Source organism: Mauremys reevesii, linkage group 15, assembly GCF_016161935.1.
Source record: "Mauremys reevesii isolate NIE-2019 linkage group 15, ASM1616193v1, whole genome shotgun sequence".
Taxonomy (NCBI): domain Eukaryota; kingdom Metazoa; phylum Chordata; order Testudines; family Geoemydidae; genus Mauremys; species Mauremys reevesii.
The window spans coordinates 10,208,806-10,233,103 of record NC_052637.1 but is presented as its reverse complement, the minus strand read 5'-3'; the positions used below and the strand labels follow the sequence as shown (position 1 = coordinate 10,233,103).

Genomic DNA, 24,298 nt, shown 5'->3' with positions numbered 1-24,298 from the left:
GAGAGAGAGAGAAAGAGAGATGGTATTTGTGTGTTTTAAATAGACAAATTAGGTTGGATACACAAAAGGACTTTGGCACCGAACCACCACTTTACATGCCTAAGTCCCAGAATCAGGTCCTACAGGTATTCACAAATACCCTGCTCAGCTCTGACTAAGGGTTTGTCTGATGTGGGGCTCCCTCAGTCTCTCCTCTTGAAGTTGTACCTCGGTGGATACATCATAAAAGAGGCAATACAGGCTTACTGGATACTTGGTCTTCTGCATGTGGGGTGAGTGTTCAAGCCACCAGGCTATAGAGGAATTTATTCTCTCTTTGCAATCTGGCCTTATGACTTCAATAGAGCTACAGCTGTGTCACACAAGCATGGGATCAGGCAGACTGGTTGCAATGAAACTATGGCCAATTTACAATAGCTGGAGATCTGGCCAAATCTATAAAGATAATTACACTCTGTCAGTTGTTCTAGACTATTTTGTTGAAAACACTATTTAATATCTGTAGTATATAATTGGATTCTTACCTATTACAATCATTTGGATTTTTCAAGAAGAAGAAAAATCACAGAACTGGATGGGACCTCGAGAGGTCACCTAGTTCAGACCCCTGCACTCAAGGCAGGACTAAGTATTATCTAGACCATCCCTGACAGGTGTTTGTCCAACCTGCTCTTAAAAATCTCCAAAGATGGAGATTCCACAACCTTCCTAGGCAATTGATTCCAGTGCTTAACCACCCTGACAATTAGGAAGTTTATCCTTATGTTCAACCTAAACCACTCTTGCCTCAATTTTAGCCCATTGCTTCTTGTCCTATGCTCAGAGATTAAGAAAAACAATTTTTCTCCCTCCTCCTAGTAACAACCTTTTATGTACTTGAAAACTGTTATCATGTCCCCTCTCAGTCTTCTCTTCTCCAGACTAACCAAACCCAATTTTTTTAATCTTCCCTCATAGGTCATGTTTTCTAGACCTTTAATCATTTTTGTTGTTCCTCTCTGGATTTTTTCCAATTTGTCCACATCTTTCCTGAAATGTGGCACCCAGAATTGGACACAATACTCCAGTTGAGGCCTAATCATCGTGGAATTGAGTCGAAGAATTACTTCTCGTGTTTCACTTACGTCACTCCTGCTAATACATTCCAGAGTGATGCTTGTTTTTGCAACAGTGTTACATTGTTCACTCATATTTCACTTGTGATCCACTATGGGCCCCAGATCCTATTCCTCAGTACTTTTTCCTTGGGAGTCATTTCTCATTTTGTATGTGTGCAACTGATTGTTCCTTCCTAAGTTTAGTACTTTGCATTTGCCCTTATTTAATTTCATTCTGTTTACTTCAGACCACTTCTCCAGTTTGTCCAGATCATTTTGAATTATAATCCTATTCTCCAATGCACTTGCAATCCCTCCCATCTTGGAATTATCCTCAATTATCCTCAAGCTTTATAGGTGTCCTCTCTATGCATTATCATAAACCGAACCAAGAACCGATCCCTGTGGGACCCCACTAGTTATACCCTTCCAACAGGGCTGTGAACCACTGATAACTACTCTCTGGGAACTGTTTCCCAGCCAGCTATGTACACACTTTATGCTAGCTCCATCTAGTTTGTATTTCTCTAGTTTGTTTATGAGGTTATGAGAGACACTATTAAGAAGAAATGAATGTGACCATCAAACATTATCTCGATATAGTGACATAATTTTAAAAAGAGGGACCTGATAGAAAATCAGTGAGACTTTTGCTCCTAAGTCACTTAAACTCCGACTCAATGGGATTTGTGACTCAATTTTCTGCATGTCTGAATATCAGGCTATACATACAGTAGAGAAGTTATCCTGCCCTCCTGGAAGTGAATGGCTATTTTGACATCAGTTATTAATGGAAAAGGCAATGAAATCAATGTTCTGTCCAATGTCAAAATTATGTTTGTCCTCATACAACCCTAGAGAGAAACTGAACCTTTCCTCCATTATCAGCTCATAAGACAAATGCCTAAGCAAAGAGATAGACCTTGTACTAGAACCTGAATGTTAACACAGGCAGTTTCTGTGAACAGGAAAATTCAATTCCAAGGGCATTTTCCAGAGAATGCCCTTCCCCTGACCTCCCTCCCACACATACAAACACCTACTCTCCTCTATCTCAGTGCTGCCTTGAGAAAGAGAGAGCTGGGGGACTCAAGTAAATCAGTTTTGCCAACCATGGTCCCTGTGCTGTAACTGAGTCTGTGTCAGCAGACTGCTTCAGCTAGGCAGAAGTCAATGGGACTGAAGATACTCACCCCTAGATAAGGGGGGCAGAATCTGGTCCTTTGAAATGAAAAGGATACAAAAATTTAAAAGAAATAAAAATATGAATCAACTCACCTGCTTTTAAGCACAGATTATAAATATGGTGAGAACATTCTGGCCTGTGATTTTCTCTTTTCTTAGTCTACCTACCTCCTTATTGATTTGTCTATCTAGTCTGTCTTTCTCTGGGATACAGCATCCACGGAGATCAAATATTCTTTTCCCAGAGCAGTGAAACCCCTCAAGTTGTGTTGGGTTATCAGTGGGAGTGAAGCAAAGAACTTTTCCTTAGCTGACTCCAAAGCTAGGAGGTGATTCTCGAGAGTTGTTTAAATACTGTCTTGTTCCCTCTGGGACAAACCCTGGAGTTCACTCTCTGTGACAAGCCCCCAGTAACATTGTGCTGTGTCAGCCCTTGAGCAATGATATATTGTACCTTAGAATGAGAGCATTGAGGCTTGGGTCATCATATGCATCCAAGTGACAGTCAATTTAGGCTCGGATTCATAAAGCAGCTGAAGGAGTTAGATGCACAAATAGCAGCACATTTCCTCTCCCTTAAACTCCTTTGAAAGCCCTAGTCTTAATGTATAATTACCACAAGAGCGTAGTGGAGGAGAATGAATGGGTACTGGCCTGCCATCCTTAAAAAATCACCAACAGCTTGATACACAGGTTAAGGAATGAGAAAGGAGCAAATAGACTGTATAAGATGGTAGGAAAGAACAGGAGATGAGACAAAGGAGGAGCTTCTCTGAATACATCTGGGTAAAATTTTTCAGACAAGTAATATATTCACTGAAAAATACAGTTTGGTTGACCCAATACTATTTGTGAATTAGAAAAAAAAAGCCAAATTGTTTCATCCAGGGCAAAACAAACAAACAAAAAACCCAAGTAAAGTCACAAAGCAGCACAGGGCACCTTAGTGCCTCCCCAGTACCTTTAACCGAGTGGTTAGGGAACTCCTCATGCAATTCCTTCTTGGTCTGATGTAGAGCAGAGATTTGAAGTGAGGTCTCTTATCTTTCAGGAAAGTGCTTTAATCTCTTTTTATAGGCCTTGCTGGAAACCTAAGCCTAAGTAACTATTAATCAAAGGCTGGGAACCAGGGTTGGCCGGGCTTTGACAGAATAGTAATGCACCAGGTAGGCCCATTCCTGACCACAGGGTATGATACAAAAACACACAGATCTCTCAAGTAACTATGTAAACACATTCCTAAGAATTGGTACAAGAGCACACTGACCCCTCATAAAATAAGGATGGGATGACAGGATAATGGGTGAGGATATTTTGTTCTATCTAGCAGGTACCAGGATAAGGGTGGTAACTAACAGCATCCAGAGTGTAATACGTCACTTGTTTGTATCAATGGATAAAAGAAGAAGTCCTATGAGGGGCATATTTGTATCAGCTGAGGGGACAGGACCCTGGTGTCCCATCTTGTCACAGAAATACACGTGTTAGTGTCCCTGTGACCCCTTGGACAGGACACTAGTGCCGTGCTTTGCTGACAATAGACCTGGCCAAGGGCCTTCGCCACCAAACCGAGCCTGTGGTCTTTCTTTAGGAATAAAATTGAGGTCTGCTGAATCGGTAAGCTACATTCCCTGCTCATTCAGCTGGCACCGGAGCTCGAAGAACAGCAGCACTGAGCAGCCTTAACAATTTAGCAGCCTTAACACCTCTCCTCAGCACTAACAACTTGGTCTATAAGGTATTTTGGGGCAGAGTTTTCTAAGCATCTCTGAAGCTGGTTTGCTTTGTAAAGTCATCAGCACATCATAGCAGCAGAAACACATGGCTCTAATGCAGCCATGGTGGCACGTGGAATGGCTTTCCATCTTGAATGGTCCTTTTCAAGTCTTCTTTCTTTCACAAGAGTCAGGATGGGATAATTTAGGTTTCTTAAATCCCACAAAATTACATCTTTCAGTCTCATTCATGGTTACACTGGTGCTCTACATCCTTCTTCCTCATCTCTACAAACCTTCTGTAAAAGCATACTGTCTCCTGAACATTGCACATAACCCCACCATTGCAGTCGTCTTCTTCTCAACTAATGCAAGACTGCATCTTGCTGGGATTGTTTAAGTATCTTCCTGCTTGTGACAAAATCAAATCAATGGATGTCAAGGATATGTCAAAACTTTTGACACTGAAAACTGTTTAATTTCCTCTCCTGAGCTGTTTTTACTGAATATGTTTCTGCTCCATATAACAGAGTTGTCATCACTATCATATTGAATACTTGTCTCTTAGTTTTCACATACATTCTGCCTCCCAAACAGAGGCCCTTGAAGATGCTGAAATGTCATTGGCACAAGACCCATCAGATGTGTGACTTCTTCAGATACAGAAACTCATTCCATCAAACAACTACCCAGATAGAAAAATCTTTTCACCCATTCAATGTGGTTGCCATCTATATGCATCATCAGCAAGTCATGAGTAACCCCATCGCAAAAGAAATTGCCCACCCAAATTGTTATGTTTATAAGTTACCACATGGCTCTTTCTAAGCAAGTATGTTTTATTCATAACGTTAAAGCACTACAGAGAAAACATATTAAAAATAATAAAATAATCAAGACATATGCTAATAGGCTTACCAGTGATCACCACCAACTACAGCCTGGGCTCTGGCAGAAGCTCTCCTTCAATCTCCACCAGGATTTTTCCTGCTGTTTCAAGTACATCATATCCTCAACTCAGAACAAGAACAACTCCTGACTCTGTGAGTGACTCATTTATCCTCTTTAGCTCTTTCAGGAGACCTTGAAAATGTAATCAGCCAGACAATAGGTCTCTGCTCAAAATGCAGCTTCAAAATGCAGGATTCCAGGGGAGTCAGTCACATTCCCTTCCCGTCTTCCCAAGAATTTCCTTGAAAATCCACTTCACATGCCTTGTCCCCAAATGTCCCTTGAAGTTCCTAATGTCTCCCATAGATTGCACTCATCAGAACTTCCTCCTAAATGAGCTCCATAAAATACTGTAGGAGTACATAAATATTCGCATTTTTAATACAACCAACTTCAAAGATATTTACCTTAATTCAATAAGGTTTAACTTAATTCGTTAAAGTTTGTGCAGGATGTTACAGGACACTTTCATATCTGTCACAGTGACAATCTTGAAATATAGTGTCTCAACATTTTAATGCACTTACTGGACTCAATCCTTCTTCCAGCCTTACTCCTGTCTATATGGGATTGAGTCTGTTTCCTTCTAATCCATTCCAGTCTGTCTTTAACACTATTCCTTGGAAACTCTGCAGCTAATGAAATAATTTACTATGACATCCATCTACCTAGTTCTGGGTCTACCTCCCCTCCCCTGTTATCTGATATTCTTTCCACATGGCCAAACCCTCTAAGCCTGGACTCCCTCAGCTTTTCTGTAACTGGTTCCACCTTCACACATCCCCTACTTTTTTCATTCCAAACATGGTCAATCCTTGTAACTACAAGGCCCCATCTTAATGTTTTTATTTTTCCAATGTATTCAAGATCTGCTCCTGTCTCTTGCTCATTACTCAGCATTCAGAGCCCTACCAAAGTGCAGGCCTAATTATCGACTTGTAGATCTCACTCTTCACTTCCATAGGGTTCGTGAAACCTCAGATGTTCATATAAATATTCACATAGTGCCCAGTCTTGCAAAAGGCTTACTCCAGTGAACAGGTAGAACAAATTAAGTGTGAGTACGGACCACTGTCATCACTGTGAATCTCTCTGCAGGATTGGGATGATACACAGTGTTGTTTGGGCTCAAGGCTACAGGTGGTCCAAAAGTGAAAGTCCTGCTCTCCTCAGATGGATATCTACATGCAGAAAGGCTATGGGGATCTGTGCATTTAGTCTAAACACTCTAGTGCATGCAGTATCATGTCTACAGAGAAGAAGAAATGCAAAAAACCCAGAATAGCTGAATGGAAAAAGCCCATTCAGTCAGGTCATCCTTTCTTTCTTTCTTTCTTTCTTTCTTTCTTTCTTTCTTTCTTTCTTTCTTTCTTTCTTTCTTTCTTTCTTTCTTTCTTTCTATAGAATCTGCATAAGATGATGGGGGTGATTTGGTGCAGTAGTGTTGGGATGGTTTTCCATGCATGTGCAGATGGTATGAAGAAGACACATGATTAGATTTTGGTACTCCTTGCCACAGGGATACACTGAGACCATAAATGTAGCAAAATTAAAAAAGAGATAGGGTACGAAAAAACATCCAGCTTTATTATGATTAATTATGATAACATTACTGAAAGGGATATTAAATATCATGTCTATTGTAAGGTTCTTGAATCTTCCTCTGAACATCTGTTCCTTGTCACTGTTAGAAATGGGATAGCGGATTTAGATGGCAGGTCTGTCTCAGCATGGCTATTTTTATGGCTCTGTGACACAGATAATGACATTACAAGAAGAGAGCAGTGTTCTTCAGTAGCATCCTTGCCCCAGAGATCTCAAAATACTTTATGTGCATTAATATATTAACCTCTGCAATACATCTGCGCATTTATTTTCCTCAAATTACAGAAGGTTATTGCTATCAAGCATCTGTTAAACACCAACCAACTTCTAGTCTTTGTGCTTCAGATAAAATTAAAGAAAGTCCATGACCCAAAGGACTTAAATATAACAAATAAAGAACCTGGAAATACCGCTTCTTCTTTTATTATTATTTATTTTATATTACAATTAGGTGAGATTAAGGCCTTGTCATGCTCGGTTCTGTACAAATGTTAGAGATGGTCAGAAAAACAAATTTCCATCACCCAGTAAATTCCATATTTCATCATTTGTTTTAAACCCAAAATAGGACAGAAAGTTGAAATGTCAATGTTTTTTTGACAGCAAAAATCATAAAATATTGGAATGTAGAAATAGCTAAACATTTCATTTTGTCCTTTTTTATTGAAACAAGCCAGCTTTTTGAAGTGTCAATTTCATTCTCAGTCAATATTTTGATCTAAATTACATTGAGATGAGTAATTTTGTAATTTTAAATCGAAATGTTAACTCATTTTTTTTTTATTTCAGCTTGACATTTTGAAAGAAAATCTATGATTTTATTTTGAGAGGTCAAATTGAAATGAAATTTTTGTTTAGATTTTCTGTATGAAAAAATGAAATATTTTACTTCAAAATTCAGATTTTCCAGCCTACACAATGAACACTACATGCAATACTCATTGCCTCATCTCACAAAAAGATATATTAGAATTGGGAAAAGTACAGTGAAGGGCAACAAAAATGATTATGGGTATGGAACAGTTTCTATATGAGGAGGCACTAAAAAGACTGGAAAAGTTTGGCCTGGAAAAGAGATAACTAAGGGGAATGTGACATAGGCCTATAAAATCAAGAATGGTGTGGAGGAAGTGAATAAGGAAGTGTTATTTACCCCTTCACATAATATACAAATCATGGGTCCCTTGATGAAATTAATAGGCAGTAGGTTTAAACCAAACATAAGGAAGCACTTCTTCACATAACACACAGTTGTTACCGAAATATCGGGTCTGCCTAGCTGAGAGCCAATAACAGCCTGACAGGGATAAGGAAAAAATGCTTTATTCTGCAGAAGAAAGGAGAGCTCTGTAAGTAAGTGGCCCTGGAGGTTTTTCGCCTTCCTCCGAAGCATGGGGCAGGGGTCGCTTGCTTAAGGAGTGGGTGGATCGGCTTATGTGGCCTGCATCTTGCAGGAGGTCAGACTAGATGATCATAATGGTCCCTTCTGATCTTGAATTCTATGATTTTATGATTGTATGATTAATACAGGAGACTCTACTGCACACAAGTTTCACAAGCTTTTTATACACTTTCAGACAAAGACCATGCCGTGTTAACACTTCATTGGTGGGTGTCAATCCCCGTAACACCATTATCTGTTCAAGAAAGACTGCCTTGAAGCGGAATCTTTCTCTGTCTCTGACAGAAACAGAAAGATTAGTTACAAAGTTCAAGGCACTGTGTACGTGAGGCCTTGTGGAGGCTTCTGCCTCCACCTACTGGCCGTTTGCAAAACTATGAAAAGGCGGGGGGAGGGCTATAGCTTTCACAGTTCCCCCATTCGGGCCTTACAATCTGAGCTATCAATCTGTCAATCCCTTCCGTGTCCTGGCCGGGTGAGGTTTCCCGGGCCCCCCCCAGCTCAGATTGTCAGGCCCGTTATGTAACTTACGATCAAGCTGAAGAGACAGGTATTGGGTTGTCTTACAGACAGCAGAGCTTTTGGTTACAGTAGTACACAGACATTTTGCACATTGAATCATCATCCAACTAACATATGGGAAGAATAGACAGAAAACAATCCATTTAACAATTGTACGGAAACGGTCAGTGAACCAAGACCCAAGGTCTGGGAGGAGGTCCTCAGAACTAAAAGTGTGATCAAGAGATACAGCATGAAATACAAAGCAGCATTCTTAATAGCTTTTAAATCCCTTTCAATTAAGCCAGAGTGATTAACATAAAAACAACATTTTTCCCCAAGGCGAGCACAAGCCCCCCCCCCCCCATTTCAGCATTCATAGCATCTAACACACGTCTATTTTGCAAAGCCACTTCTGGATCAGTCGCTGCAAGGATTCAACCGCTGGGTGGGGGTTGGCATGTACAAAGGGCAAACTAAAAGCAAGCAACCATTGTCTCACCACCCAGAAATCCATAGTCAGTAAAAGTCTCAGGGCTTATTCCGTCCAAACAGGAGCTTTAGTCCCTCGAGAGGCTCAGCCTTCCAGGTATCGTCTGCTTCAGGCTCTCCCAGGTCGCGGTGGGAAGAGCTGGCGGGGCTCCCCTCGAGGTCCGAAGTCGTCTGCTTCTGGCCCCAGCCTAGGGGCTAGCTTGACTCGGGTGTAATGAATCCAAGTGGTACGCTCTTGCACTCGAACATATCCCTGTGGTAGCCAAGTCCAGGTCAGTTATTCTGCTCTCCCGGTCTCTGGGTCCGTCTGCTGGAATGGCAGTCAGAATTGTGAGAGGATTAGGTATCACATTGTGCCTAGCCTGAACAACTGTATTCACTGCACGCAAGTCCTGCACAAATCGGTATATCGGTTTTCCTTCTGGATCCAGGTCAGGTTTTCTAACAGGCAGAATGGGGGTGTTGAAAGGGGATGAAGTACGAACAAGCACTCCCAACCGTAGGAATGTGTTGATAAGATTCCGGAGGCCAAGCAGAGCTTTTTGGAGGATGGGATATTGTCTGGCTTCAGGGTTATTTGCACAGGCTCTGTCCGGAGAGTGCCAAGGTTTGTTTTGGAAGTCTTATGTGGCCTGCATCTTGCAGGAGGTCAGACTAGATGATCATAATGGTCCCTTCTGATCTTGAATTCTATGATTCCGGAGGCGTGTACCTCTCGCCTGAGTCGTTCAGGCAGGTTCATCGGGCTCGCAGGCAGGATTGGGTCCTCGGTAGCCTGGGTTAATGCGGCACATAGCTGGGGGAGTTGATTTTGAGGCAACCTGAGAATGATTTTATCAGCTGAAGAGAAAATGTGAGCACGTAATTTACACAGCAAGTCTCTGCCTAGAAGATTAACTGGGCTGTCAGGAGCTAACAAAAATACACGGGAGGCTGAAATACCAGAGATTTCTACAGCAGCCTCCTGCAATACAAAACACTCAAATGGCTTTCCGCCTATAGCATTACCGGAATGCTTTTATCTGTGAGGCTTCCTTCCTTTGGCTTGGCAATAACAGTGAAAAGGGCAGCACCCGAATCCAAAAGACAAGAATAAGCGGTTCCTCCCAGAGTTAAACGGACCTGGGGGTCTGTGGAGGAACAAACATAAGTGGTAAAGTCATTTGAGTAAGTAACAAGTGGGCCCCCGGGTCGCCGTCATTCCGCATTATTGACAGCGTCTGTTCTTTCTACTTCCATCTGATATCGAGGTCGGGGCTGTTGTCTGGTACGTCCATTTGGGCACTCTCTCCTCCAGTGACCAAGTTGCTTACAGTAATGGCATACATCATTTGCACGGCTTGGGCCCTCCCCCCAATCTGCCTTTGGTTGCCACTTGGGGGGGTCCCCACCTCCCTCCTTGTCTTTCGCTCCCCGCGTTCACAAGGGCTGCTAGCATTCTCACCTGTTTGGTCTCTTGAATTTTATCTCTTGTGTGATACACACGGGTGGCTACGCTTACCAGTTCCTCCAGGGATTTTCCCTCAGCGCCTTCGAGCTGCTGCAGCCACTTCTTAATGTCCGGAGCTGACTGAGAGATAAAAATAAGCCTGACCGTGGACTGTATGTCCGCAGCCTTGGGGTCTATATTAGTAAAAGTACAAAATGCTTTACAAAGTCTCTCATAAAAGTCAGAAGAGTGTTCTTCTTTCCCTTGCACAGTATTATGGACTTTTGACCAATCTAGAGTTCTTTCTCCTGCTTGTTTTATACCTGTCAAAACATGGGTTAAAAATGTCTTTAAGTTTGCCTGGCGGGTTGAATTATTCGGATTCCATTGTGTGGGTTTAGTGAGAGCTATCAAATCACGCCCGTCACCAGCAGCCTCCGCTGCCTCCCGCGCCCCCCCTTAGGACCCGCTCTTTCTCCTCCGTGCTCAGTAGGCAATCTAAAAGTTGGCCCACGTCTTGCCAATCAGGATTATGAGACTGAAAAATAGCACGGAATCGCCTGTGAACGACGTCCGGGTCATCTCTGAGGCGAGGTGTAGTGTTTTGCCAGTTCATAAGATCTGCTGTAGTAAAAGGGACATAACGGTCTACAACCTCTCCATCTGTAGTGGGTACCAGGATGGTCCGAAGGGGTGCCTGGATTTTAACTGCATCCTCCCCATAGATTACTCCCTGTCTCGTACAAGATGGACTAATGGCGGTAGACAGAACAGAAGTGTACCCACTACCCGTCGCCCCACTAGTGGATTCATTAACTTGAATTGTGGTTTCCTCAATCTTCAGTGGGGGAATCACTGTCTTGGGCCCCGTAGACAAAGAAACCTGATCTGTCACAGCCTGTGATATTGCTGCCGAGGGTGGTCATGGTCTAGGACAATACATTGGGGGGGGGGGTATCTTCCCAACAATCAGCTTCACTTGGGGCAGAAGCTTTCGGGAATAGAGGGGCCTGGATTTTTATCTTCTGTAAACGACGATGAGCCTCATCGTCCCACAAAAACCAATAGTCCATTTGACCAGGCGCTTGAGTCTCTAATATCAGGCGCAAAGGAGTTAAATAAGTCAGAATATCAAAGGAGCCAAATTTGGGTCATGCAGTCCCCAGGGCTGGCCAGTCCTGGGTGCAAAGTTGTACAAAGCGCTTCCTTGATATACCTTTCTGAACACCGGGTAAAGGCCATCTACTTAACATATAATCTAAAGGGCTATCCTTAGAGGGTTTTTCCAGAGACCCACCCATCTGTCTGCTGACACTCAACCTGAAAAGAGAACTACTCAGAGATCAGTGGGAATTACAGTCTAATCCAGGTTTTCCTACTTCTATTACACTGTCCGTTACAGGGGGCGGGACAGAAGGATCTCAATACAACCTCAGAGCTTCATCGCACACATGGCTTCCACTCTGGGGAATTACGAACGAGAAGTTCAGTTCCGCCCACACACCTAACGCCCAAATGAACAGAGCAGAAAAACAACAGTAACCGGTTAAACAGAACAGAACAAAACCAGATAGTGCACGAAAACCAGATAGTGTTTCCTTATTCTATTAGGGCTCACCTTATCGGAACACGAACCCCAGGGGCCACGGTGAAGCAGAGAAAGAGGGGCTAAACACCCCGTTGGCGCCGTTCCCAGTTTGCCGCAGCCGTCTGGAGTCCAATGTCCGAGCTAGGAGAGTCCCGTCTGGAGTCGCCAAAAATTGTTACCGAAATATCGGGTCTGCCTAGCTGAGAGCCAATAACAGCCTGACAGGGATAAGGAAAAAATGCTTAATTCTGCAGATGAAAGGAGAGCCCTGTAATTAATACAGGAGACTCTACTGCACACAAGTTTCACAAGCTTTCTATACACTTTCAGACAAAGACCATGCCATGTTAACACTTCATTGGTGGGTGTCAAGCCCCATAACACCGTTATCTGTTCAAGAAAGACTGGCTTGAAGCGGAATCTTTCTCTGTCTCTGACAGAAACAGAAAGATTAGTTACAAAGTTCAAGGCACTGTGTAAGTGAGGCCTTGTGGAGGCTTCTGCCTCCACCTACTTGCCGTTTGCAAAACTATGAAAAGGCGGGGGGAGGGCTATAGCTTTCACACAGTCAGCCTGTGGAACTCATTGCCACAGGCTGTTGTGAAGGCCAAAATAATAATTGGGTTAAAAAAGAATTAATTGAGTTAATTAGGGTAATTGGCTATTAGCCAAGGTGTCCAAGGACTCATCCCCACTCTCTGAATGTCCCTAAACGTCTGACTGCTAGAAGCTGAGACTGGATAAAAGGGAATGGATCACTTGATACATTGGTCTGTTCTGTTTACTCCTTCTGAAGCATCTGACACCTGCCACTGTTGAAAGACAGGATACTGGGCTAGGTGGACCAGTATGGCCATTCTTATGTTCTTAATAAAGTTAAGAGTCTTCTCCAGATAATGCCTTACCCCTAACATACTCATTCCCTTAAAACAAACACACACACATACACACTGACTCTCCAAAAAAAGAAACTACAGCTGTCGTGCACCAAATGAACTCAATTTTCTCAGTGCTGCCTTGAAAAAGAGAGAGAGAGAGAGATAGAGAGAGGAATTATTCAAGTAGTAGATATGCTCTCATCCATGGCCCCTGTGATGCAACTCACTCTGTGTGAGCATACAGTGGAGTTGTATCTGTCTTGGTCTCAGAATATTCAAGAGACAAGGTGGGTGAGGTAATATCTTTTAATGGATCAACTTCTGTTTTTGAGCCACACAGAACTCTTCTTTCTCATCAACAGAAGCTGGTCCAATAAAAGATATTACCTCACCCACCTTGTCTCTGAGTGAGCAGACTGCTGCATCCAGGTAGAAGTCAATGGGACTCTTACCCCATTAGGTAAGGCAGGGGAGAGGGAAGATAATCTGATCCTTTGGAATTAAAAGGATGAAATAAGATTAAAAAGGAAGAAAAAAATATGAATCAACTCAGCTGACTTTTCAGTGTGGATCATAAATACGATGAGATCATTCTGACCAGTGGTTTTCTCTTTCTGTTTTCTTAGTCTATTTAGACAGACAAATCAATAAGTAGGTAGATAGTCTCTCTATCTGCCTCTGCAATACACCAGGTCAGGATATCAACTCTTCTTTACTACAAACACTTAAATCTGACAAGGTAGGTAGGGTTATCCCTGGGAGTGGAGCAAAGAGCCTTTCCTCATCTGATTCCAATAAGCCCTACCTTCGCCAAATATCTCCCCAAGTCCCTAGACCCCCTTTCCTGTGGAGGCTTGAGAATATATTCTCACCAATTGGGGCAGGTGAACACAGACCCAAACCCTTGGATCTTAAAACAATGAAAAATCAATCAGGTTCTTAAAAGAAGAATTTTAATTAAAGAAAAGGTAAAGGAATTTCCTCTATAACATTGGGATGGTAAGTACTTTACAGAATAACAAAAGACTCAAGATCATAGAGGATCTCCCCTCTAGGGAAAACCTCAACATTACAAAACCAGGGATAAACCTCCCTCCTTCTACAAAGGAAATCACAAGCCAAAATAAAAGTAAGCTAATGCATTCCTTTGCTGGTACTTACTAATACTAATGGAGTTGGATTGCTTGCTTTCTTGATCTGTCTCTGGCAAGCACACACAACAGACAGACAAAGCCCCTCCCCCTCCAGATTTGAAAGTATCTTGTCCCCTTATTGGCCCTTTTGGTCAGGTGTCAGCCAGGTTACCTGAGCTTCTTAACTCTTTACAGGTAAAAGAGGAGTTAACCCCTTACAGGGTAAAGAGAGATTTTATGCTACACTTAGCTGTATGTTTATGACACAGGCTCAGATTTTTAAAGTGTCCTAGGAGCTAGACACCTAGACAACAAACCATTTCATCTCCCATACGCTCCTTTGAAGATGCTAGCCATAATGAGAATGGAGTAAATAGATTGCATGAGGTTGCAGGAAAAAATAGGTGATGAGAGAAAGGAGGAGTTATAGTGTGTAGAGCTGGACAAAATTTTTCAGAACATTTTTTTTGTGAACAAACTAACAGTTTTGGTTGACCTCATATTAGTTGCAGATTTGACATCTATTCACCAAATATTTTCATGGAAGGGGAAAAACAAAGTCTAAATTGACAGCCCAGCATATGGACCCTTAGCACTCACTCTAATACCTTGTGTCTATTGTTTGGGGTATTCGGATGTGGGAGAAACTCATTCACTTTCCACTTCTGTTTGCTGTGGAGCAGAGATTTGAAGCTAGCTCTCCCATCTCTAAGAAAAGTGCTTTATCTTTGGGCTATAATGCAATTCAGGACAGGGCTTTCTCAGGCTCTCCAGATGAAGCTGTTCACATTGTATAAATCAGCAGCAGGAGATATACATCACGATAATGCAGCTATGGTGGCATGTAGAATGGATTATCATCCTGAGGCGTTCCGTGCAAGACTGCTTTTTTCCAAAAGACCTGACCAGAGGAACCAATGGGGGAACAAGATGTTTCAAAAGGAAGGAGGGAAGGAGAGTTTTGTTGAGAGTTTCAGTTTTAGCTGGAGTGAAAAAGATCAAGCAACCAGCCTCTTATCAGAGTAGTAAGTTTAGAAAGGGATAAATAGGTTTATGTTTATTTTCTTTGTAACTTGTCTTGGTACCATTAAGGGAATTATCAAATTTGGGGTATTTTTTGTGTAACTAAATTTGTGCCCAGGGGAACATCCTCTGTGTTTTGAATCTGTTGTCTTTGAGAGTAGCTGGTATGCTAATCTCTCGCAGAGGGTTTTCTCTTACCTTTCTTTTCTTTAATTAAAAGAATTTTTCTTAATACCTGATTGATTTTTCCTTGTTTTTAGATCCAAGGGGGTTGGATCTGGATCCACCAGGAATTTGTGTGGGGAAAGGAGGAGGGATGGTTAAATTCTCCTTGTTTTAAGATCCAAGGGATTTGGATCAGTGTCTACCAGGGAAGTGGTGGAGGAGTCTCTCAAGGCTACCCAGCGAGGGGAAGGTTTTTTGGGGGGTGTTAAGGTTTCCTCCCCCACTCTGAACTTTAGCATCCAAAAGGTGGGGACCTGCATGTACCCTTCTAAGCTTAATTCCTAGCTTAGATCTGATAGCGCTGCCACCAACCAGAAGTAGTGTCTGGTACACTCCCTGTCCCCCCAAAACCTTCCCTGGGGAACACAGACCCAAATCCCTTAGATCTTAACACAAGGAGAAATTAACCATTCCCCACTCTTTTTCCCCCCAGACTTTCCCCTCCCTGGGTTGCCTTGAGAGGCTTTACACAGATCCAAACTCCTTGGATCTTAAAACAAAGAGTAATTAACCATCCCCCCTCCTTTTTTCCCCCCACCAACTTCTGGCGAGTTCAGACCCAATTTCCTGGATCTTAAAACAAAGAAAAATCAATCAGGTTCTTAAAAAGAAAGCTTTTAATTAAAGAAAAAGAAAAGGTAGAAATTATCTCTGTAAAATCAGGATGCTTAGAGGGTATTTAAATTATATAGCCAGAGAAATCCCCCCTAGCTTCAGGTTCAAAGTTACAGCAAACAGAGGTAAAAATCTGTCCAGAAAAATAAACATTTACAGCTTGAGAAAACAAACAGAAGACTAACACGCCTTCCTGACTATGTACTTACAAATTTGAAACATGAGACTGATTCAGAAAGATTTGGAGAGCCTGAATGGATGTCTGGTCCCTCTCATGTCCCGAGAGCGAACAACCCTCAAACAAAGAACACAAAACAAAGACTTCCCTCCACCAAGATTTGAAAGTATCTCATCCCCTTATTGGTCCTCTGGTCAGGAGTCAGCCAGGTTTACTGAGCTTCTTAACCCTTTACAGGTAAAAGAGACATTAACCCTTAACTATCTGTTTATAACAGGGGGGAAAGGGAGTGATCCAGATACTCGGAAATTCTGGATGGTGGCAGCGATACCAGATCTAATCTGGTTATTAAGCTTAGAAGTGTCCATGCAGCTCCTCACATCTGTACCCTAAAGTTCAGAATGGGGAAGGAACCTTGACATAAGGTAATATCATCCTCGTCTTTAAGATCCACTCAAGATGAATCTTTAAATAGTACACCTCTACCTGGGCCACAATCAGTCTTGTCGTCTGATAGTCTATTATAACATTAAATACCAAGGTTTGGAGAAACATACCTGATGCACCCCTGAGTCTACAGAAAACCAGTCTATAATACAACCATTGACCCTCGCACAAGTCAGTGTACCATAGTACTCAGGAGCGCTGGCAGCCTTTTTGGTGCCCTAGGCAGTGGAAGCTCCCGCTCTCAAAATGGTGCCCCCGACAGAGGCAGCAGAAGGTCCCACCCCAGAAATTCCGCCGACAACCACAGTGGCCGAATATCTGGCCACTGCGGTTGCCGCCCCCCAAATGTCAGCGCCCTAAGCCACCACCTACATTGCCTAATAGATTGCACTGGCCCTGATAGTACTGTTCCTCTATTTGGCACACTAAGCCCTCATACACCCCACAATGGTGAAGCCGTATCCACAGCACTGATTGATGCAGTGAGTCAAAACCAGCGACAAAGCCTATAAACATGATGGTAACATCCTTTGGTCACTCTAGGAACTTTTCAGTAACATTCTATCAAGTGTGACACCTGGGTTTTCTCTTTAGTAATTGTAAAGATTGTTTCAGGATCTGTCACTACTATGGTGCTTTTTGTATTACATAATGGAATGTGTATTTCACCCAACAGGTGGAACTACTCCTAGGGGGGAAGGGGAGGAAGAGCCAGTTTAACAACAACTTTGTTACACTAGTGTGTGTGTATAAGTTTCATGTATGCCCAGCTTAGCTTATCTCACTTCACTCACTCATTGTAGCTCTCATTGAGGTAACTCACTCAAAATAGTAATGTAGCTGCTGTAGTACTGTCAGTGGCACGTGTTGGCATGGACTAGGTATGTCAAATACATACCCATGAGGTCTAGTAGTGAATCTCTCCACTCTCTGCACTGCTGTCCATGATACTACTGCTAGCTTTTTAAATTTGCTAGCTCAATGAAAATGGAATCCCTAGCTAGCTCATAGTCTAGCCTTAGCTAATACACTGTTGTGAGTCAATGTTTTTAGGCTGCTGCATGCATGATGGGGGGGACACTGGAAACAGTTTGAACAGGCTGGCTCACACTGGGGTAACCACACTCCCACTGACACACAGGAGAATCTGGGCAGGCCAAGAGGAAGAGAAATCAAATCAGTTGTGTTTGTGTTTTTTTCCTGTAATTTAAAAAGTCAAATTTTTTTAGCTTTTGTTTTAGTGATGTTGAGATTATTTAAATATGTTGCAGGGCTGGGGCAGCTGTCCTTCAACCCCCCCCCAGGGGGTTTTTTTTTTTTCTTCATTCATCAATCATATCACAGCTCAATCTCAAAATCATCTCCTGTGACTCTCTTGACTTCTTCTCAGTATTCTTCTTTTAAGAGACCTTGACTAGGTAACACTTATTTTACAATTTTTGAGAAGTTGAGATAAAGAGATATTGTGCTATTATTTATTATTTATGTATTGTGATGAAATAAAACATGACAATTAAAACAACTGCTACTGTTTCTAAGGTATTTAAATTATTTTTGATTTTTTCTTTGTATATTATGTATATAGTAGAGTTTTAAATAATAAATGTAAGCCTAGATCTTTTCATATGTTTATGGTTTTTTTACATGATAATATTTCACCGGGTCCTTTTATATAACACTAAAAAAAAATCAGCAAAGGTTATATATAAAAAAATTATTATATGAATCAAAAAAAAAAACTATTATGTACATGGTTTAGTCCTATTCAGTGTCTACTCGGAGCTTCTTCGCTTGTCTCTTGTATTCATTAAATGGAACATCTCTTGTCACTGTCCAGCAATAGTCTGCAAGCATTAATGGGCTCCATTTGCCCTGATAGCGTTTCTCCATTGCTGCAATGTCCTGGTGAAATCCTCGCCGTGCTCGTCGCTCACTGCTCCACAGTTCGTTGGAAAAAAATCTAGATGAGAGTGCAAAAAATGTATCTTTAGTGACATGTTGCAACCAAGGCTTTTGTATACCTTGAGGAGGTTTTCCACCAACAACCTGTAGTTGTCTGCCTTGTTGTTTCCGTGAAAATTTATTGCCACTAACTGGAAGGCTTTCCATGCCGTCTTTTCCTTGCCACGCAGTGCATGGTCAAATGCATCATCTCGAAGAAGTTCACGAATCTGAGGACCAACAAAGACACCTTCCTTTATCTTAGCTTCACTTAACTTTGGAAATTTTCCATGGAGGTACTTGAAAGCTGCTTGTGTTTTGTCAATGGCCTTGACAAAGTTCTTCATTAGACCCAGCTTGATGTGTAAGGGTGGTAACAAAATCTTCCTTGATTCAACAAGTGGTGGATGCTGAACACTTTTTCTCCCAGGCTCCAATGACTGTTGGAGTGGCCAGTCTTTCTTGATGTAGTGGGAATCTCTTGCATGACTATCCCATTCGCAGAGAAAACAGCAGTACTTTGTGTATCCAGTCTGCAGACCAAGCAAGAGAGCAACAACCTTCAAATCGCCACAAAGCTGCCACTGATGTTGGTCATAGTTTATGCACCTCAAAAGTTGTTTCATGTTGTCATAGGTTTCCTTCATATGGACTGCATGACCAACTGGAATTGATGGCAAAACATTGCCATTATGCAGTAAACCAGCTTTAAGACTCGTCTTTGAATCAATGAACAGTCTCCACTCATCTGGATCGTGAATGATATTGAGGGCTGCCATCACACCATCGATGTTGTTGCAGGCTACAAGATCACCTTCCATGAAGAAGAATGGGACAAGATCCTTTTGACGGTCACGGAACATGGAAACCCTAACATCACCTGCCAGGAGATTCCACTGCTGTAGTCTGGAGCCCAACAGCTCTGCCTTACTCTTGGGTAGTTCCAAATCCCTGACAAGGTCATTCAGTTCACCTTGTGTTATGATGTGTGGTTCAGAAGAGGAGGATGGGAGAAAATGTGGGTCCTGTGACATTGATGGTTCAGGACCAGAAGTTTCATCCTCTTCCTCTTCCTCGTCTGACTCAAGTGAGAACGATTCTGGTGCATCAGGAACTGGCAGTCCTTCTCCGTGGGGTACTAGGTGTATAGCTGATGGAATGTTTGGATAATGCACAGTCCACTTTTTCTTCTTTGACACACCTTTCCCAACTGGAGGCACCATGCAGAAGTAACAATTGCTGGTATGATCTGTTGGCTCTCTCCAAATCATTGGCACTGCAAAAGGCATAGATTTCCTTTTCCTGTTCAACCACTGGCGAAGATTTGTTGCACAAGTGTTGCAGCATATGTGTGGGGCCCGCCTCTTGTCCTGATCTCCAATTTTGCAGCCAATATAAAGGTGACAGGCTTTCTTAACCATAGTGGTTATACTGCGCTTTTGTGATGCAAAAGTTACTTCACCACAAACATAGCAGAAGTTATCTGCACGGTTCACACAAGTACGAGGCATCTCTGCTCACTTTGGCGAAACAGAAATGTGTCCCTTTGCAAAATCAAACATTGACAAATAAGAGAGCACGACACTGTATGATTTCAAGAGCTGATATAGGGCAATTTGTTCAGCACAGTGATGTAAGCTTCGTTATGATTGCATCATCCATGACTTCTAGGAATAGCATGATGCAATTCATATCATGTATGACGCAATACCAGCTTCAGATTGAATCATTAATTGTTTTGCCTAAAAAGCAAGTACTGTCCAAATCCAGTCATAGATTTATTCATAGATCCATTCAAAGATGTATTTTAGTCATTTCTGGTTTAAATTGAGATCCCTTCCCTTTATAATTCACTTATCCTTCGCTATTCCCAAGTCAAGGGTCATTTATACTGACCCAATAGCATATCTTGAAAACTAGAACCAATCAACAATTTTAAGCATCATTTTCGTTCTCAGTGACCCAGAATTAGTAAAGTTAGACTACATTTATTTCAGAAGCATTTTGGCTGTAGAGCAGTGTAATAAGACAAACAGTGGGTATCTGCTCAAAGTGTAGCTTAAGAAGAATGGATTTTAGGTGGGTCCACCCTGAAGAATTTCCTTGAAAATCCACTTCAAAATTGCCAGTGAAATGAAAAATCTATTATTCGCCCAGAAAGCCCTTTGAAGTCCCCAATATCTCCCAGCAATTGCATTATTCATGTCTTCCTCCTAAAGAAGTGTTGTGCAATCCTACAGAAGTACATAAACATTTGCATTTTAAAGCAATGAAGTCCAAGGATGTGAAACTCAATTCAATAACATTTGTTCAAGGATCTTGTTATAGCTGCAATATAGTGTTTTGCACGCATGCACTCTATATTGCACTCTTGTAATATAGTGTCTGAACATCTTGATGCATTTACTTAACTGGAATCTTCTTCTAACCTTACTCCTATCTATATGGGGTTGGTTCATCACATCCTTCTTCCCGGTTCCAGTCTGTCTTGAATGCGATTCTTTGGAAACTCTACAGCTAATCATGTTCTTTAGTATGACACCCATCCATCTAGTTCTGGGTCTGCCAACCCTTCTCTTTCCCTCCACTTCTAAGTTTCACTCCCTGTTTCCTATATATTCTTCCAATTTTCTTTCACATGGCCAAACCATCTATGCCTTGATTCCCTCAGACTTTCTATAACTATAATATTTTCCCTACCTCTTAGTTCCAAGCAAGGTCCATCCATGTAACTCCAAGTATCCATCTTTACATTTTCATTTCCATTGTATTCAAGATCTGCTCCTGTCTCTTCCTCAATGTCCAGAATTCAGAGCCCAGTGAAAGTGCAGGCCTAATTAATATCTTGCAGATAAGGTTTGGATAAGACAAATATTCAGGGGTATTATAATTAATTATGACAATCTATTTTGAAGGGATATTAAACATCATGTTTCAGGGATTAAGCCACATAACTCAGTCACTGTCCCACATTAAACAGTTTTAAACAAGGTTCAGAGTTCGCTTTGCAGAGACGTCAGTCTGCTTAGTACCTTGGCAAACACACCATTAAAAATCTCTACTTATAAACTTTTATTAAAGACAAGAAGTAAAAATGCATTTGAATTGTAAAATATGAAATCAGGCTTTCATTTTAACATCTCTTGTTCGCTTTTTCTTGAGCTGGAGACAGTTTTTAAAAACAATTAGATAAGTTCATGGAAGATAGGTCATCAATGGCGATTAGTCCAGAAAGTCAGAGAGGCAACCACATGTTCTGTGTGTTCCTAAACCCGAAGCTGGGACTGGGTGACAGGAGATGCATCACTGAATAAGTGTCTGTTCTGTTCATATTCTTTGAAGAATCTGGCACTGGCCATGGGCAGAAACATGATACTGCGCTTGATGGACTGTTGGTCTGACCTGGGATGGTCTTTCATTTGTTCTTATGTTCTAACATGATAATAGGTGGTTCCCTAGTCAATGGGAGATGCTGAGGAGTGGGGTGTGTTATAAGCCCTGCAGCTGTCAAAGAGTTCAGTCTCTATATGACTGTGAGGGAGACAAATCCTTTTGATTGTCATTCTCAGCTAGGAACCCTCTAAGCCCACCTAAGGGTTTTTGTTTCTTTCTTATATGAAGATGCAGCTTGAGGAGGAAGAAGAAGGAATTAGAAGGAGGAGACCACTCATAACTTTTATGCCAAAGGTCAGGGTAGTCACCTGGAATATGACAGCCCCACTTGAAGTGCCTATAAAGAGACAGGATTTAAAAAGGGAATCTCTCCCCACCCATGTGGATGCCCTAACCACCGGGATACGCTTATTTGGGCCTCTCTCTAACTCTCCTGTTCAAGCCTAAATTCCCTGGGGAGTAAACCCATTGGCTCCAATGTTTATTATGTTATCCTTATTAATTACTATTGAAAATCCTTGAGATTTTAGTAGTATAGACTTCAATAAGAGATAATAAATGGAGTTTCAATAAATTAGTCAAAAAAATCAAAATAACGGAGATTACTAGATCAAGAGAGATTATGTTTTTATAGAATTAGCCAGAATCTCAGATGGCATAAATTAGCCATAGATTAAAGAGCTATGGAGATAGAGGAAATGTGTGAGTGACTCTACAGCCAGGTGATCAGAGCACTCACTCTGGATTTAGGAAACCCAAGATCCAGTCCCCCATGCTCCAGTGACTCTTGTACAAATGGGAATCTGGCCCGCAGACTTCAGTGGAGCCACACTCATTTAGACCAACTGAGGTTTTGTCCCAGTTTGTCTCAGTTACCTGAGCTGAGAGTTTCCCAAACACCAGTTATTCACAGTTCTATGCTCTCTGATGTAAAAATATGTAATTTAATTTATTTAAGATCATCAACATTACTTGAGAAACTTTAATTTCCCCAACATTTTCCTTAGAGCTGTTTTCACCTCCTTGCTTTTCAGGCTGTAGACGATGGGGTTTAACATGGGGGTCAAGACACTGTACTGGATGGAGAATATTTCATCCAGCACCACAGAAGAGACTGAGCTGGATTTTGTGTACTGGAAAAAAGCTGTGAAATACAACAAGCCAACCACAATCAGGTGGGAGCTGCAGGTGGAGAAGGCTTTACGCCTGCCCTCTGCAGAGCGTATCCTCAGGATGGTGGAGATGATGTAAATGTAGGAGATCAGCATGAGGAGGAAGGAGCTTGACCCAAATATCACAAAAGAAGTAAGAAGCACCACTTGATTGGTGAAGGTGTCAGTGCAGGCCCGTTGTAACAGAGGAGGGAGCTCACAGATGAAATGATGGATTTGATTGGAGCCGCAGAAATGCAACTTGAGAGTAAAAACAGTGTTAAGAAGGGCATAAAAGAAGGCTGTGGTCCATGCCCCACTCACCAGCTGAACACAGATCCTTTTGCTCATTCTCTGCATGTAACGCAATGGGTCACAAATGGCAGCATAGCGGTCATAAGCCATGGCTGAGAGAATGGAACTTTCAGCTGTACCTGAGAGGAGGATAAAGAACATCTGAGCAATGCAGCCATTGACAGAAATAGTTTTGTGCTCTGCTAGGAAATTCCTCAACATGTAAGGCACTGTGACTGAAGAATAGCAGATATCAACAAAGGATAAATGGAAAAGAAAGAAGTACATAGGGGTGTGAAGGTGAGAATCAGCTCTTATCACCAGCATGATCACTATATTAGCACCCAGAGTGATTAAGTAAATAACTAAAAACACCGAGAAGAGGAAAATCTGCATCTGTGGGTCACTGGAAAGTCCCAGGAGAATAAATTCTGTCACTGTGGTTTGATTTTTCATTGGCATTTATTCAGGAAAACTGTGATCTGGAAGACGAGAGAAAACAAATGAAATGAACAGTTTTAATAAAAGTAAAATGCATGTGAAGTTAATCTCTCTGTAGCATGAATGTAAAGAGAGCCCTATTACAGGCTGCTCAACGTGTATTTTAAATAAAATAAAATAAAGTTGTATCATAACAGTGAATTGAAATGGCATATAGAGATCATCTCTTCACTTGGATGAATAGAAAGAGAGCCCTATTGTATCCTGTAAACTATATATTTTTAAATAGACAAGACTTAAAGAAAGCAACAGTTATAAGCTGGCTGGAATTTGTGTGTTTTACAGAGACAAAATAGGCCAGATGCACAACAGGACTTAGGCCCCTAACTGCCACTTTACGTACCTAAATTGCAGAATTAGGCCCCAAAGATATTGACAAAATCTGCACCCAGCTGGGACTATGGGACAGTCTGATGTGTGCCTCACTTTGTCTCTCCTGTTGAATCGGTTCCACTGTGGTTAAATAATTAAAGAGACATTGGAGAGAGGGGGTCTGGATATTGGATCTCCTGCATTTAAGGTGAGGGCTCTAACCACTGGTACATAAAGCAATT

General features: G+C 41.8%; 1 protein-coding gene across 1 annotated transcript; it reads right to left on the bottom strand.

Annotated features, from left to right (window-relative positions):
• Positions 1 to 22,766: 22,766 nt before the first annotated feature.
• On the bottom strand, positions 22,767 to 23,705 carry LOC120383763 (olfactory receptor 5V1-like). Its single transcript, XM_039501993.1, has one exon. The coding sequence runs from the start codon at positions 23,703 to 23,705 to the stop codon at positions 22,767 to 22,769; it is 939 nt and encodes a 312-aa protein (XP_039357927.1).
• Between the last annotated feature and the right edge of the window lie 593 nt (positions 23,706 to 24,298).

Bases quoted from the DNA above. Each gene is read 5' to 3' on its own strand.
- LOC120383763 (XM_039501993.1), bottom strand. From the start codon at position 23,705: ATGCCAATGAAAAATCAAACCACAGTGACAGAATTTATTCTCCTGGGA.